Here is a 17,076-nt window from a genome sequence, read left to right as displayed (position 1 = left end):
TCTGCCTCTTTTGTTCACTCTTACTGGAACTCATGATTTGGAGTATGAGTTAAATGGATCTTCTAATATTCTTTTTTTTCCCCAGGGATAATATATTTTCTAAAGTTTTTTTTTTTTTTCCCCCTTAAGAACTGCCATTTTTGTCTTGTTACTTAGTTTCTAGTTTCTATCTTTAATACCAGAGGTTTACTTCTGGAGCCTGGTCAGCCTTAACTGCTCATGCATGTCATTAAAAAGTTACATGGTCCAAGCATGGTGGCAAATGTCCAGAATCCTAGGAACTTGGGAGGCTGAGGCAGGAGGATAGAAAACAAGTTTGAGGCCAGCCTCAGCAACTTGGCAAGACCCTGTCTTAAAATAGAAAAATAAAAAAGGACTGGGGATGTAGCTCAGGAGCTCCCCTGGGTTCAATTCCCAGGACCAGAAGTTGCATAAAATGGTGGGGGCTACCTACTATGAACTTAACCATAGGCAGTTATTCCAACCTTGCCTGCTTATTGGTCTCAAACATATATATTCAGGTCCTTGAGTCCCTGAATCATAACCTTTAAGGAACATCCTGGAAAACCTACCTGTAGCAAATACCCAAATTGACATTCATCTTGAGGAAATAAATGATAATAAAATTCATTTCTTTCCTTATTTATTTATTTTTTTTGCCCCCAGAGACATACAGGTTTCTTTAGGAAAGCAGAGGCACATTCAGGGAAGAATGTACACTGTCCTGAGAGTGAGTTTTGGTGGTAAAGCAAGTAAATAAATAAAGTAGAAAGTGAGTAGCCTCCAGAGGAGCAAACAGTCTAGAATTTTTTTTTTTAATTATTAGATGGTTCACAAATTCATAAAAATATTAGTGTAAAACTTAATGAAAAATTAAAAATTGATCACCACATACCTCAGTTCAAGATAGAACACTGCAAGTTACCCCAAATCCCCAAGAATCATGTAGTGGTAGGTAATCCAAGGCAATGAAAATGAGATGCCAGCTAGACTGGCAATCCCACCCTTAGAACTGCTGATAGAGACATTAACAGCTCACTAGCTGTGTCATCTCCACCAATGCCAGAGGAAACCATTCATCTGATTTCTGTGAGAATTTTCTTTTATTCATGATTTTACACTTATTTATGTATCCTTAAACTATCAAAATAAATCCCTTGTTGGGACAAAATTATTCCTGAAAATACTGTGAATCTCAAGTTTTGATATAGGGGATATGTGTTTCATTTAATTTATTTATTTTGCAGCACTAGGGATTGAACTTGGAGTGCTCTATCACTAAAAACATTCCCAGGACAGGACCTCTCACTGAACTGCCAAAGATGGCCCTTGACTTGTGACCCTCCTGCCTCAGCCTTCCAACTTGCTAGAATTACACTTGGTTCCAAATTGTTTTATTTTTTGAGAGGGAGATACTAGTGATGATGACAGGATGCAGAACAAATTAGGACTGTCCCAGGCAAAACGGAAAATAGTCACCCTAGCTAAAAGGATGAGTATTGGTAAAGCTTAGCAAGCAATGTTTAAACACCACAGAGACCTGCAATTCTGGCTTGGGAACACCACCAGCCCCTGACGGGCCCACTCTGCTCTCTACATCATCTCATGTGTACACAAGAACACTCCACGATGGATGGTATGTGGTTTGGATGATGAACTTCAGTAAAGTTTCTGCAAGTTGTTATCATGAATATTTGTAAGGGTGCAGATGGTGAGGGAGACCCAAGGGTTAGATTTGTCTGTTTTTATCAAAGGAATCACACAAGTACAAATATTCTTTGGTATCTTTCTGTGCTACACATACACGTGATGGTGCTGATCCATGGTTGGATCAAGAGAAATGGCTGTGGGTGGGGTGGGAGAGTGGGCTCTCTTAGCCACTTAGCATTCGGACACGTGATATTAATTCTGGCTCTATCTCAATTTTTTCTTGCAGTCTTTTTGAGACTAACAGCTGTCTTCTCTAGAATGTGCTAGGTCTGTCATAAGAAGAAATTAGTTCTCCCTGCTGAACATTTAGGAACTTAAAAGTGGGTGGGTGGGTGGGTGGGTAAAGAGTGTGATCACAGATGGCCTGTCATTCAGTTGTGCCTTTGGATAGAGTACCTTTTCAGTTACTGGATGAAAGTGATGAAACATTTTGGGGGATAACTCTGGCTTCTTAAATATATTCTGAGAGAAGAACTTGTCTCTGCTGCTTCAGGGTGGGAAAAAGCAAGATGGAAAACCCAGTTTGGTAGAGTTAGACCTTTTGTAGAAGGCCACCAGGCAGTGACTGACAGTTTTATTTTCCTGAATGAGGTGTTGGGGAAAAGAGGAGGCAAAATGAGGTGAACACTTTCTGGGTTACTTTGAGGAATAAGAGTGATGGTATGAGAACACCTAGTTGTTGTTATGATATACATAAAAAAAAACTAAACTCTATTCTTCCCCTGCTTTTCTTAGAGCTGGATATAAAGAAATTCTCTAATTTACCCTGTCTTGATGACTGGCCAGTAGACACTCCCCATTCTAAAGGGGTCATGTCCGTGCCCTGGAGGAAGGAGTGCAGCAAAGACGAGGATGCTGAAGTAGGCCTTGCTGGGTTCCCCACCCACTCCACTGGCATTAGACAGGCAATGACTTCATAAAACCCCAAGGGTCAGGGTTTGGGGAGCTGCTGAATATGTGCAGGTTGCCGGAAGGTGGCAGGTCTGGAGAAGGCATGCAAACTCTGTGCCCCTTCCCCCACACCTTGCCTTGCATGCCACTTCATCTGTATCCTCTGTAATATTCCTTATAATAAACCTGTTTCCCGTTTCCCTGAATTCTCTAAGCCACCATCCAAATTAAATGAATCCAAGTTGGGGATTGTGGGAAGCCTGATTTACATTCAGTGGGTCAGAAACATGGGTAAAACAACCTGGGGTTTGTGACTGGCATGTAAAGAGGGGGTGAAGAACCTTGGGGACTGAGCTCCCAACATGTGATATCTGACAGAATCTCCAGGTAGACAGTGTCAGAACTGAAGGGGACTGGAGGCACCCAGTTGGTCTCCACTGCTGCAGGACCGCTTGTATGCTGGTGGCGAGAAATCCCTACATCTGAGGCCACAGAAACCTTCTGTGGTGATTGTAGAGTGAGAGCAGAAGAGGGAAACAGACACTTTTCCCTGAGAGGGTAGTACATTCAGCAAGCCTGAATTTAACAACCACTTTCTGCATATGTGTGTTTGGGACGGGGAGAGAGAAAAAAAAAAAAAAAAAATCACAAATATTCTCATTCTCTGAGGAAGAATGAACATTTTTTGAATATGACAAGTACCAACACTTTATATATTTTTTCCTTTACTCTTCATAGTCACCCAGTTCTCCCTAACTCTGTAATGTAGCACCACTTTTCTTTAAAGCAGAACAGATATGACACATTAGTGGAATCCAAAGGCTGATGTTTACTCTGATTTTCCGTCAGACTCTGCCCTTACCACTGCTGAGAGAATCTGCACTCCCAGGGCTGTGCTGCCTGGAGACCAACTCGGCCCCTGTTTTCCTCATCTCTGTGTTTTCATTAAATCGTCTTTTCCAGTAGTTGAGTTCTTCCCGATCGGATTCCTGACAGCGCCTCAAAACTGCCATGGAGCGCCTCGTTTTCTCTACCATTTCCATAATGCAATTCAGGGCCTGAGCCAGAGAGAAAATAAGTCTGAGATGAGATTAGGAAATTAAACAATGAATACTGAAAAATCAAGGACAGGAAAACACAGCATAAAAAATGAAGGTTCAAGAATTTTATGGGTTTGGGAATAGCAAGCTTACATCTGAGAGTTCTTCTTACAATTTCTTGTTAAATATATACAGTCATACCTCCACATCTATAGGGGATTCCAGAACCCCAGTGGATACTAAACGTCATGAACACACAAGTCCTTTCATATAAAATAAGGTTGTATTTGCATATAACCTATGCATATCCTCCCATAATTTTAAATCATCTCCAGGTTACTTATAAATATACAATGCAATGTAAATGCTATGTAAATAGTTCTCATATCTGTTGTTTATGGAATAATGACAATGTTCAATACAGATGCAAATTTTTTTGTCCAAATATTTTCTATCCAGTTGGTTAAACCAGAAGTGAAACCTGTGGATCCACAAGGCCTACTGCACAAAACACATAATTTAATTATAGACATATGTTGCTTAATGATAGGGACACCTTCTGAGAAATATGTCTCTGGGCAATTCTATTGTGCAAATATCATGGAGTGTACCTCCACAGACTAGCTACAACCTCACTAGGTGATATAATCTTGTGGGAAGACGATCATAAATGTTGTATGTCATTGACTGAAATGCCATTAGGTAGCAAATAATTGTATTCTTTTTTTTTGGATTTCGAAAAAACGCTTTCTGGATTCTTCTAAGGTTGAAGTAACCATACAATCTTATTATAACACACAGCTTTAAAGATCGATTAAACCACGATCTCTACCTCAATATATCAAATCATCTGACAAAGCTAGAGAGTTTTATAATAATATAATTGGAGACACAAGGACCAGGGACTATGATTGCTCAAGGAGAAAAAACTATAATATGCCTACTTCAGCAGGCATTACATATTTTATTCCCCTTTTAAGGCAGGAAAATTCTTCAAAAGGGAAAGAGAACCCAAGATTACATTCTATACATCACTAACTCTTGTTTGTATTTGGAGGAGTTGCAGTTTCTTAACACTTTCAATGTGTCTGGCCCTGTAGTAAGCTCCTTAAATATTGGTACAACCCTACTGTGAATTGAAATAATGCTGCATTCTTTACATATATATAAAAATTAAGGCTAACAAAGGTAAAACAACTTACCCAGTTGATGAAGGCAGAAAGTGGGAAAACTGAAACCTAAAATCACAAGCCTTTGCTTTAACCATTTTCTATACAATCACCTGGTTTATGACCTGAATATATTATCCTACCACCAAGAGCTGAGCATGACTCTGTAGCTCTCCAGTTGAGGGAGTAGTGGATAAACCAGTTTTTATTAAAAGAAAAGGATCTCATGGCTCTAGTTATGTTCACTTGAAGCACACATGAACTGTTGGTAGTATTAAGAATTAAAGGCAAGACAAAGTTAGGGAAATTAGGACTGGGTTTGTGGCTCAGTAGAGCGCTTAGCTAGCATGTTGAGGCACTGGGTTTGATTATCAGCACTACATAAAAAAAATAAATAAATAAAGGTAGTGTGCCCATCTACAACTGAAAAAAAAAATCAAAACAACAAAAACAAAGTTAGGGAAAATAAACATGCAAAGATTCTTACATGGTCAAGATGTTTCCATTCATCAGCCCATTCCCTTTCTGTCAAACGGTGGTCTACCAACTCATCCTGATAGCCTCCATTTAGACCTATTAGAAAATAGAGATTAAATATGAAGAGTGGGAAGAATACAGTAGAACTAAATTCTGCCAATGAAATATACATACATTCATAAAAACTATAATCACATCATTAACATGAAAAGATACTTCAAACTTGCATGTAGTCTGGTATTATAAATAAAAACTTCACTGAGAAAGCAGTTCGCATCCAACATATTGGGAAAAATTTAAAAATCAGGTAATAAATACTGTGCTGACAAAAAAGTGTACAATGTGAATACTCTCCTTGTTTCCATTACACACTCCAGTTTTAGTGGTTAAGTATTCATATTGTATCACCAATATTTGATACATACCAACATTTCTTTCTTACTGTATGTGTGTGTGTTGCTAGGGATTGAATCCAAGGCTTCACCCATACTAGTAACACAGTGCTTGTAGTTAGGATTAGTTTGAATGATTAACATAACACTCCCAGTATCAGTCTGAATTTACAGGTATATTCATCATATTCGTTCTGTTTAAGTGCAAGAATCTGCTTATTTCATCTTATTTTCCAGTGTAGCCATGTCTAATCACAAACACATTTTATAGTAAGGTAACTTCTTACATATTACAGTTACGATGGAATATTGACCCTAAAATTATGGGTCTAAGGTGAGCTATAGTATCCATAAAGTTCATTTTAGGAGAGTAAAGGGGGTGACATACTTGTTTAAGAAGGGATGGGTTCCACGATGAATTAAGTTTTGGGGGGCTGGGAAGATAGCTCAGTCGGTAGAGTGCTTGCCTTGTAAGCACAAGGTCCTAGGTTCGATCCCCAGCACCCCCCCCCCAAAAAAGAATCATTTTGAGCGAGGAGGGAAATATAAATTCATTGGATCAGACAAAAGGAGAATGAAGGGAAGTTAGGGATGGGAATGGGAAAGACAGTAGGATGAACTGGACGTAACTTTCCTATGTTCATATATGAATACACGACCAGTGTAATTCCACAAATTGTACAACCACAATAATGGGAAATTATACTCCATGTATGTACAGTATGTCAAAATATATTCTACTGCCCGTATAACTAAAAGAATTTTAAAAAAAAGAGAAGTGGATGTCAAATAATTGTAAATAAAATTGGTAGAAATATAAACAACAAAAAAAGAACCATTATAACAGATTCAAACAGATCTGGGAAAATTAAGGAATCTATAATAAGAATGGCAGACGAAGTGTTGACCCTAAGAGAAGCCATCAAGGCAGATCTTAAATCATCATTCAAAGTATATTTCAAGATGGATAGGAAAAAAAAGTTCTTTCTGAAATTGTTAGAAATACAAGTGAAATCTGTTAAGATACATTTTTGGCTAGTATTTAGCTTTCTTTTCTCAATCAAACTGGCAAAAATTGTGAATGTGGAGATGGGGTGGGTAGATACTGGGGACTGGGGACTGAAGGCAAGGGCACTGGACTCAGCCACATCCCCAGCCCTTTTTATTTTTTATTTAGAAACAGGGTCTCCCTAAATTGCTGAGGCAGGCTCAAACTTGGAATCCTTATACCTCAGCCTCAGGAGCCACTGGGATTATAGGGCCAACCATGACCAGCTAGCAAGTCTAGTTTTAACAGATAAATAACCCAACCTCTGAGCATCAGAGTTTGTGTCTGAATCTTCCCTCGGCCACATACTAGCTATGTGCTAGTATAGTTGTTTTATATCTCACCTGTGAAATGGACATACTGCTTTGGACTTCTTTGAGTTAAATGAGATACTGCAGTGTTAGCAGAGACTCAGTCAAGGTTGGTGGCTGGGAACACCAGTGCTGTCACAGACTTCACCATTCAGCTACCACTGCATGAAGCCCGCAGCACTACTGAGGTCTAAGCCTCTGAAACATGTCAGTGAGCCACGTCACAGGGTAAAGGGGCAAATATGTTGTAATTTTTTACTCCACAAGGTGCCTCACAAATGGAAAACACTGGAAGCAAATAGCTCTTTGGTTCTTTGTCCTGACAAATGAGAACTCTAAAAAAAATCTTCTGCAACAAACTTTTCTGAGTACACTCCAAAAAAGTCTGTCTAAAACAAGTTGCAGATTAAATTTGTTAGGGTTGTTTTTGTTTTTCCTAAATTTAATGGTTTGAGGCCAGGAAATATAAATTTAACAATCCAGCAGAGGTGGCAGTGTTCAATCCATTGCAGAAATTACTATTCTTGAGGCTTACAGAGCCCAAGCAACTTCCATGAGATCACACAGTTAAGTTAGATGTAGAGCCAAGATTTTTTTTTTTTTGTACTATGGATATAACCCAGGGGTGCTCTACTGCTGAGCAATATCCTTAGTGCTTTTCCTTTTTTACTTTGAAACAGGGTCTTGCTAAGTAGCTGAGGCTGGCCTCATACTTGTGAACTTCCTGCCTCAGCTTCCTGAGTTGCTAAGACTACAGGCGTCTGCCACCAGGTGGGGCAGATGTAGAGCCAAGATTTAAGTTTAGTTATACTCTCCCTCCTGACTCTTGCATCTCTAACACCACATTAATTCACACCTTTTGTGTTTGTTATTTAAAAAAAATTTGCGGTATCAGGGATTGAATCCAGGGGTGCTTAATCACTGAGTCACATCCCAATCCTTTTGTAATTTTGAGACAGGGTCTCCTTAAGTTGCTGAGGTTGGCTTTGAACTTGTGATCCTCCTGTCTCAGAATCCTTAGCTAATGGGAGTACACACAGGAGCCACTGCACCCGGCTTTTGTGTTTAATTTGAAAGACTTTTAATTCTAATAGAAATTCAGACTTACAGAAGTTATGAGTAGTATAAAAATTATAGGCCTGGTATGGTGGCACATGCCTGTAATCCCAGAGACTCAGGAAGCTGAGGCTAGAGGATCATGAGTTCAAAACCAGCCTCACAACTCAGCAAGGCCCTAAGCAACTTAGGGAGATCCTGTCTCTAAATAAAAAATATAAAGGGCTGGAGATATGGCTCAGTGGCTAAGTGTCCATGAATTCAACTCCTGGTCCCACCCCACTACCCCCCAAAAATCATTATGTACCTTTCAAACAGATTTCCCATGATAACATTTTACCTCATTTACCTTTTAATTCTCTATTTTGTTCTGAACCATTTGAGAATAAGTGATACCCTTTTATTCTATACTCCAGTGTATTTCCAAGAATTTGTTCAGTTTTAATACCCATTTATCATTGTACTTATTTTGCTATTTTTGTAAAATTGATTTTCCCTTTTTAGACGTCTTGCCTTTTTTTTTCTCCCTTATGATTGAAAGCAAGGATGCTCTAGCACTGAAACTACATCCCCAGTCCTTTTTTTATTAATCCCCATTTTGAGATAGGGTCTTCCTCAGTTGTCCAAGCTGTCCTCAAAATTGAGATCCTCCTGCTTCAGACACCTGAGTAGCTGGGATTACAGACAAGTGCCACTGTGCCAGGCTTCAGATTGCCTACTTGATAAAATTCTACTTCTAGCATATAGTGGGAATGGCAACAATATTCAAAGTCAGTTCAACTTCTCATAAGATCAACTATGATTTTATTACTGAGTACAAAGAAAGTCAAGGATTCTGCCTGCATTTAAACCATTAACATGCTGCTTAGGATACTTACTAAGATTGTGGTGCCTCTCACGAACTTCTCGATGTTCTAGCATCTTGTTGGGATCCCGATATAGGTGAGAAGTTGCAATATCTTCTAAGGTATAGTGCTGAAGAGGTGGAGGAGTAGGGTGGAACTGGCCCCCAGGATTCATGAGGGGTACAGTGAGGGCAGGACTGTGCCGAGGAGCAGGGCTGATGGTACACACTCTCTTGGCAGGAGGCTCAGGAGGAATTGTATCTCTTTCAAAATTACTCTCTTCCCTTCTGTAGAAGAAACAGAAGTGCCTATCTGAGTATGTCAACAAGAGTTCACACAAACATTTCCTGAGTGTTACTTTGTATGTACTGTACTATGCACTTTCTTAAGCAGAAGACTGTAAGGAAAAGGGTATTGCTATGCTGCCCAAGTTGGCTCAACTTCTGGGCTCAAATGCTTAGGAGAAGCTGAGATCATGCCACCATGCCTAGTTTAGGAAAGATTGGAGGTGTAAAATGAACCGTCTGCAGGGGCAAGGCATATATTATTACAAATTGCTGATTTATTCCAGCATGAAAAGAGGTCAAATCAATTTATAACTAGGCAGAAATGTCTAATCCTCGTGAAGAGAAAAAGCAGATGACATTATTTTCATGTGAGAGGGAAACATGGAAGGTTATGGGTTCAAGTATGTTTTAGGAATGTTTTAAGGTCAAATGTGTTACTGTGGAGGTGACTTATTAAGAAGAAACAATTCTTTACATAGGGGAAAAAAAAGGTACATATAACTAACCCTCTTGTTACTTGGTAGGATTTTCAATCATTTGGCTTTAACTGTCACAAATTTTTCATTGTTGTTAAAATATTGCTTCCTTGATAACCTACTTTTGATCCTGTGAAATAAATATTTGGTTTTCATCACATTTTCTGGCATAAAAACTCCTAAAATCCTTGGAATCTTCAACAAGTTAAGTGTCTTTTTCTATGTTAATGAGCTGACTGATGGTTGGCAGCCCCTGGGTAACTTCCTGTAGGGGGATGGTCACTGGAAGGACCAAGGCTGTACTTTCTGTCCAACCCCCAACCTCCAGGGAGAGGAGAGAGACTGAAGGTCAAATTCACACCAGTGGCCAGTGATTTAATCAATTATGCCTATGTAATGAAACCTCCATAAAAATTCAATGGATGGACAGTATTTTTTGGTGGGGTAGGGTTCCAGGGGTGATACCAGGGACTTAACCCAAGGGTGCTGAACCACTAAGTTACACTCCAAGCACCCATCCCAATTTTTTTTTTTTTTAATTTTGAGATAGGGTCTTACTAAGTTGCCAAAGCTGCCCTTTGAACTTGTTATTCTCCTGCTTGAGCCTCAAGTTGTTGGGATTATAGACATAAATCAGCAGGGTCAGAGAACTTCTGGACAGAACACGTGGAGATTCCTGGAGGGTGGTGCATTTAACAGGACAGGGTATGGAAGCTACTCATCCCTTCCATCATATCTTGCCCTATTGATCTCTGTAGGTGGATTTTATTGATATCCTGTGTAATATCCTTTATAAAAAAGGCAATAAATGCCAGTGTTTCTGAGTTCTGTGAGCTACTACAGCCAGCTAACCAAACTTGAGGAGCAAATATACAAAGCCCAATTTATATAGCCAATTAGTCAGAAGCACAGGTAAAACAACCTGGGGTTTGTTTTAATAGCATCTAGGAAGCATGCAATCTTGGGGTCTGAGCCTACAACCCAAAGAATTTGCCATGATATTTCCAGGTAGATAGTGTCAGAATGAAGGACAACCTCTAAAGAAGTAATGCTTGCCTGATGTATGGGGGAAAATATCCACATTTGGTCAAATAAGTCTTTTATGTTGATTGCTGAGTGGAGGTACAGGAGTAAATGAGTTTCTTCTACTTCTGGAGCAGTGGAGTAGTCATCTGAAGAATTGTTGGGATAAAGCAAAACTAACCTTAGAAAGTCTAAGACATTACCCATCTACAAGCCCAGCAATTAAATTCTCTTTCTTTCACAATCAAAGAAGAAGGTTAGTTAGGTTTCAGAAAAGCAAGAATAACAGATCTTTTCTTTGCTCACCTCTCTGGACTGGGCCTTTTGCCATTTCCATGTACCTCCATGAGCAGCTCAGAAGAGTCAGCAGGAGACGCAATACTGGTGTTGAGCAGAAGGTGTTCGTGCTGAGCTAGGTACTGGGACGGGGTCTGCTTGGCAGCCCGGGCACAGTGCAGCAGTTCTCGCTGCAGCAGGGGCAGGTTGGCCTTGAAAAGAAAAGGCAATTTTCCCAGTGCTGAGCCCTTACACAACAGGGATTAGCACCTCAAAGAGCTTTCACAAAGCAGGTAAGACAAGACAAAAGCTCTCTGCTCCTTTGTCAGTCAGATTCTCATCAGCCTCTTTTGTGAGTAAAGTGAGGTCTGTTATGCAGTATTTGAATTACTGGTACTTGCTTCTTCCCCCGGAAGATGTAAATCCCCTCAAGGAAGGGACTGCGACTCATTTACTTTTGTGGCCTAATAAAGAGTAAAAGCTCAAAAGATTTGTTGATCATCATAATTTTTAAATCTTATGTATTTATATATTAGTTGTGATCATAATAATTTTAAAACATAATTTCTGAAAGACTTTGGTCAGCTAGAAAATTACTACTGCCCACACAAGAATAAGAGAAATGAACTCTTCACCATTACAAACCCTGGTTTCTCCCTTCTGAATCCCCATCTAACTCTGACAGCACTACTCAATCATCTCTTCAGGTTCTCTGGAATTATTCTAGAACATGAGGGGTTTTGTTCAGGGGGGGCAGGGGTGGTAGGGGGTGTTGCTACTGGAGGTTAAACCCAGGGACGTTCTAGCACTGAGCTACATCCACAGCACCTCCCCACCTTTTTTATTTTGAGACAGGGTCTTGCTAACTTGCTCAGGCTGTCCTTGAACTTGCTATTCTGCCTTAGCCTCTGGAGTTGGGATTATAGTATTGCCATCTCAACCCATGGGAACATGAGGTTTGTGAAAGGAGAATTAATTATGTAGAGATATTTTTCCTTCTCTTAACCTTTAAATAGGAAAAAGCAACTCAAATGCCTTCATACACAGAATAGTTTTTTCCGTATTTATTTCATTTAAAGAAATATGGAAAGAATCATATTTTTCTCCCCAAATTTAAACCTAATTCAGGTTGAGTCTATAATGGAAGGCTTTATCTCAAGGCACAGATGAGTAAGTGAAAGGAGAGTTTTAATACATGCAAGCAGCCAGCCCTTCACTGAGGGTTAATTTAGTAGGCACTATAATTAGTGACTGTTTTAAAGCATAAATAAATTGACAAAACTCCAAAAACTAGCCAAAAAACTGCCATAAACACCTACTGTACCGTTTTCCAAATTAACAGTTAAGAATAGGGATACTGACAATATAAAACAATTTTAAAGTCTATTCTATAACCCAATCTTGTTGCAACTATAAAAACTTGACCAAAAAAAAAAAAAAAAAAAAAAAAGACAAAAAAAGAAGTGCCGTGTCAGATCTCTATATTTATGATATATACCTTTTGGTATTTTTTTAAAATGCTAATTATTTTTTATGAAGTACTCTGGAGGTAAAGTGAAATCTTTATTATTGATTTATTTATTATTTTTTGTGATGCTGCAAATCAAACCCAGTGCCTTACATGTGCGAGGAAAGTGCTCTATCACTGAGCTACAGCCCCATTCCATAAAAAAAAGGTAATTAATTTTTAACACAAATTTCACAAATCTCTGACTTTACAGTCTTGGGAAAATAACTATCCACCAGCTCTAACATACAGAAAGGAGATCAAGATAGAAATAGCACAATTGTTTCAAGTCCAAAAAAGGGACCACAAGCTGCTCTGAGCACCAAAGCTTCAATGCCCCGAGAACAAAGCAGTAGCTGGCTTGAGCACCTTGGACCCGCACATTTTCCTGTAGGCCTGACATACTCCTGTTCAGGAGGTTTTTAGCAACTGGTATCAGTACTTCCATAACACGACTCATCTTTTTGATGCTATTAACATTTTCTTGGGAAATTAAAGTAAGATAAAAGAGAGTAAAAGGGTCATATTTACATGGCTTTATGAGTCAAGAGGCAAAATTAAAGATATTAATATCTTTACAAAACAAACTTCCATAAATAGTGTACTAAATAGAACATACAGTTAAATAGTTTTTTGTTGTTGTTTGTTTGTTTTAGTAATTACCAGTCTACTACTAATAAAAAGAATGGAGATCTTTATTCAAGGGGGAAAGAATAACATTTAGCTCAAGTTACACCAAATGAACACCAAATATTCAACTGCAAAAGTCATTCTTTGTTGTACAAAACCATGTGGTATGCTAGATTTGGATCACAGTTTGCTAAATTTGGTCTACAACAAACTGGTACCTGACTATCTTGTCTTTCGTTGCCTCTGAGTTATTTTATAGCTCTGTAACTTAGAGATAAAATAACTGTTGCCTATGGACACACCAATTATGACTGGGGGAGGTTTAACTGACTTCTCTTGCCCTTTGGAAAACAAGTTAGTTCTACCTGTGTTTCCAAACTCCAATCAGTAATTCTGACATATAAAATGTTTCTATCATTTGGATTCTCCTTTGAATTATTTGTGACATCTTACTGAATCCTTCCTTAATTATGAACTGAATAAAATCTTTGCTATGTATTCATTTTTATCTGTGAATACTAATGTTATCTATTTTGGAAAATTATGACAGAACTGGAGAAAACAGTAACTTTATGGTGGGAAATATGGCAGACATTGACTTAACATTCCCAATGATGGGTCAAATCACCACCTATGTCTCCTGCATGTCATGATCCACATATGAGCTGTACCTATCGAACATGCATCACCATATTCTAATCATAAAGAGTGTCAGAACAAAACAAATTAAGGAGTATTCTATAAAGTAACCTATATAAACCCTTACAAAAAGGTAAAGTTCATGAAAAGCTGAGCAACTGTTTCAGATTAAAGTGGACCAGAAAGACAGGACAACTAAATGTAACATGACACTAAATTCAGTGCAGGATCATGCTCCCTGGCCCCACAAACAAAGCTTTCTTTCACTGTCAAGGACATTAGTGGGACACTGGTGAAACAAAAATATGGTCCACAGATCAGATAACAGCACTGTATAGATACCGGATAACTGCAGTTAGATTATCAAGCATTTTCTGAAGTTGATAATGCAACTGTGGTAAAATGGTAATGTATGTAATAGAGTCTGGGTGAAGGCTATATAGGAATTTTATTGTACCATTTTATGGCTTATCTGTGAGCATGAAATTATTTCAAAATAAGAAATCTTATGAAAGTGCTATGATCCCATATAAATGTAACATTGCCTCACTTAACAGGTAAACATGATGATTTTTAGACGTATCCCCCACAAGTTATGTTCCAGAAAATAGTAGCTTCGGAGGATATTAAAACAGAATAGACTAACTGGAGCTTGTGGAGACACAAACATTGCCTTCTCACTTCCCCTGTGGGGATCTTAGGGTAAGATCAAGATGCAGAGGCCCCTCCTTTGTTGACAGACTCCTTTCAGAAAACACACTTTTCTGCCTCTGCCCACACCCTAAAGATTTACTGGCCAGGAAGTTCCTCAGCCTCCACGGACCCCACTCACCTGCTCCTCCTCCCTTTACTTGCTCCTTCTGTGTAACATCAACAACGACTGCACAAGGATTGCACAAAGATCGCAGTTCAAGGCTATTACGATTCTCATCTCATGGAGCATGAGCCTAATGTATTTGGCAAACTTCATCCACACCTCTCTACCAGCACAAATACAACAATGATATGAAAATGCGGCAGCCCACCCTGATTTAGATCAGATAACAGGGATTCCTGAGTCTTGAGGAAATGCTGAATATAAGTTACACTCAGTGGTTCTCAGAGAATTACCTTGAGGAATGGAATCACAAAAGGACGAAGGGGAAAGTTTGTGGCCTCTTGGAGCTTGCAATGGAATTCTTCAATTGTCACTGTTGAGTTCTGAAAACAGGAATAATGCTGTTATCCAACTTCCAAAACTTATCACTGACTCAGTGCTGAACCCTTTTAAATCACACAGAATTTATTAACTCTAATCTCACTCAAAAGTTAACTAAATACTGTTTCCTTTTCTCCTTTGGTACTGGAGATTTAACCCAGAGATGCTTTACCACTGAGCCATATCGGCAACTCTTTTTGTTTTTATTTTGAGACAGGGTCTCACCAAGTTGTTTAGGGCCTTGCTAACTTGCTGGTGCTGGTCTTCAACTGGCGATCCTCCTGTTTCAACCTCCTGAGCTGCTGGGATTATAGCTGAAAAATGCTGTTTTTTCTTTGATTATTAAAAAAAATTATTTGTTCTAACTTGTTGTACATGACAATGTATTCTGACATATCACGAATACATAGGGTATACATTCCCATTCTTGTGGTTGTACATGATATGGAGTTACTTATACTGGAAGTGTATACACAAATGAACATACATAGGGTATGTTCAATTCATTCTACCGTTTTCCCACTCCCACCTGCCCCCAACATTGTAAGTCAGCATCTGCACATCAGAGAGAACATGTGGCCTATGGTTTCTGGGGATGAGCTTATTTCAGTTGGCAGGACAGCCTCCAGTTTCATCCATTTACTGGCAAATGCCATAATTTCATTTTTCTTTATGGCTGAGTAATATTCCATGTATATATGTACCACAAAATGCTGTTTTATTAATGGAAGAAATTCCACCACCCCAAATCTAAATTCTCTCTGGGGAAGAACAGGCACTGCTTTCCTCACAACCCATGAAGAGAGGTTCCCCTCTATTGAGGGGGTTCATTCACAGCACGTCTCAAGTGTACAATTCTTCTTGAATGAATCCAGAATTAAAAACCTAGTGCCACACTTTTTCAAAAGTTTTTTTTTTTTTTTTTTTGGTACCAAGGATTGAACTCAGGGGCACTCAACCACTGAGCCACAGCCACAGCCCTATTTTGAATTTTATTTAGCGACAGGGTCTCACTGAGTTGCTCAGCACCTTGCTGTTGCTAGGCTGGCTTTGAACCCAGCCTCCCAAGCTGCTGGGATTAGTGGTGTGTGCCACCATGCCCCACCTAAGGGTTCCTTTTTTAAGGCAAGAATTCACGCTTGCTGTGCAAGAACTCTACCAGTGAGCCACATTTCTAGCCCTAAAAGTTCATTTTTTCATAGGCCCACCTCCTGGGCATAACTTTCTCAATTTTTCTAAAGAAAACGTTAAAAAGAAAAACAAGGGCAATAGGAAGGTGCATTCTATCTTTAAGTGTCCTGTATGCTTATCAGAACAACTGCAAGAGGCATAGCATCACTGGTTATTACTCTAGCACTTCCCCCATATTTTCAAAAAAAGTCTACACTTTGGAAAGCAGCCATTACAGGAGCTAGAGCTGCCTATTAAGCTTGATCAAGATGACAATGTGGGCTGGGGCTCGGGTTCAGTGGCAGAGCTCTCGCCTAGCATGTATGAGGCACTGGCTTTGTTCCTCAGCACCACGTAAAAATAAAGGCATTCTGCCCATCTAAAAACATAAAAGTGAAATGAATGAATGAATGAATGAATGAACAGATAAATAAATAAACAAAAATGACAATCTCCCAAAAGCACTGAAAGTCTATAGGGGAAAGCCAGTGGGGAGTCTGGCTGGGACTAGTGAAGTCCTGGGCAAGAACCTGGAGGACACATGCGGCGCCAACACCAAGCAGTCCTGGGACTACTTTGGGTTACTTAGAGAATGATGTGATGCCGTCTTGTGATGTTCTCTGGGGAGCCCTCAATCCCCAGCCCCATATCAAGCCTCCAGAGCTTGCAGCTGAATGGGGACTCCTTGTCCTCTACAAAGGAAAACATTGCTGTTATTGTACTGCAGGGTCTTCAGGAGTCCTCCCCACTCACCACTGCAATCTTTTTGGAATTACTGCTCTAGCACGCGGCTCCCTTCCTCCTTCCTCTGCCAGGTCCATGGACAGTTAAGCAGCTTTTTCTGGATTCCTGGCCCCTTCCCTCATCCCCCACCTTCACCTCTGGTCTGTTTGATGCCATCTGGCACCTTTATTGGCTTAACAGTCACTGT

The 17,076-nt window shown here is 39.5% G+C and overlaps 1 protein-coding gene across 16 annotated transcripts in view; it reads right to left on the bottom strand.

The window, feature by feature from the left end:
* Nucleotides 1-17,076, bottom strand: part of CBFA2T2 (CBFA2/RUNX1 partner transcriptional co-repressor 2) — a 142,443-nt gene that overhangs the window by 16,861 nt on the left and 108,506 nt on the right. For 15 of the 16 annotated variants that reach the window (XM_079128214.1, XM_079128222.1, XM_079128223.1 and 12 more), the window contains 5 exons: nt 14,888-14,977; nt 11,032-11,213; nt 8,973-9,226; nt 5,298-5,383; nt 3,464-3,659 (listed from right to left, as the gene is read on the bottom strand). In XM_079128214.1, coding sequence (XP_078984340.1) covers nt 3,464-3,659; nt 5,298-5,383; nt 8,973-9,226; nt 11,032-11,213; nt 14,888-14,977 — 808 coding nt within the window. The remainder of the gene's footprint in view (nt 1-3,463; nt 3,660-5,297; nt 5,384-8,972; nt 9,227-11,031; nt 11,214-14,887; nt 14,978-17,076) is intronic. The other variant, XM_079128225.1, reaches the window with a different exon arrangement.

The sequence above is a fragment of the Sciurus vulgaris genome, assembly GCF_902686455.1.
Source record: "Sciurus vulgaris genome assembly, chromosome: 2".
NCBI lineage: Eukaryota > Metazoa > Chordata > Mammalia > Rodentia > Sciuridae > Sciurus > Sciurus vulgaris.
This window is presented reverse-complemented; position numbering and strand designations above follow the sequence as displayed.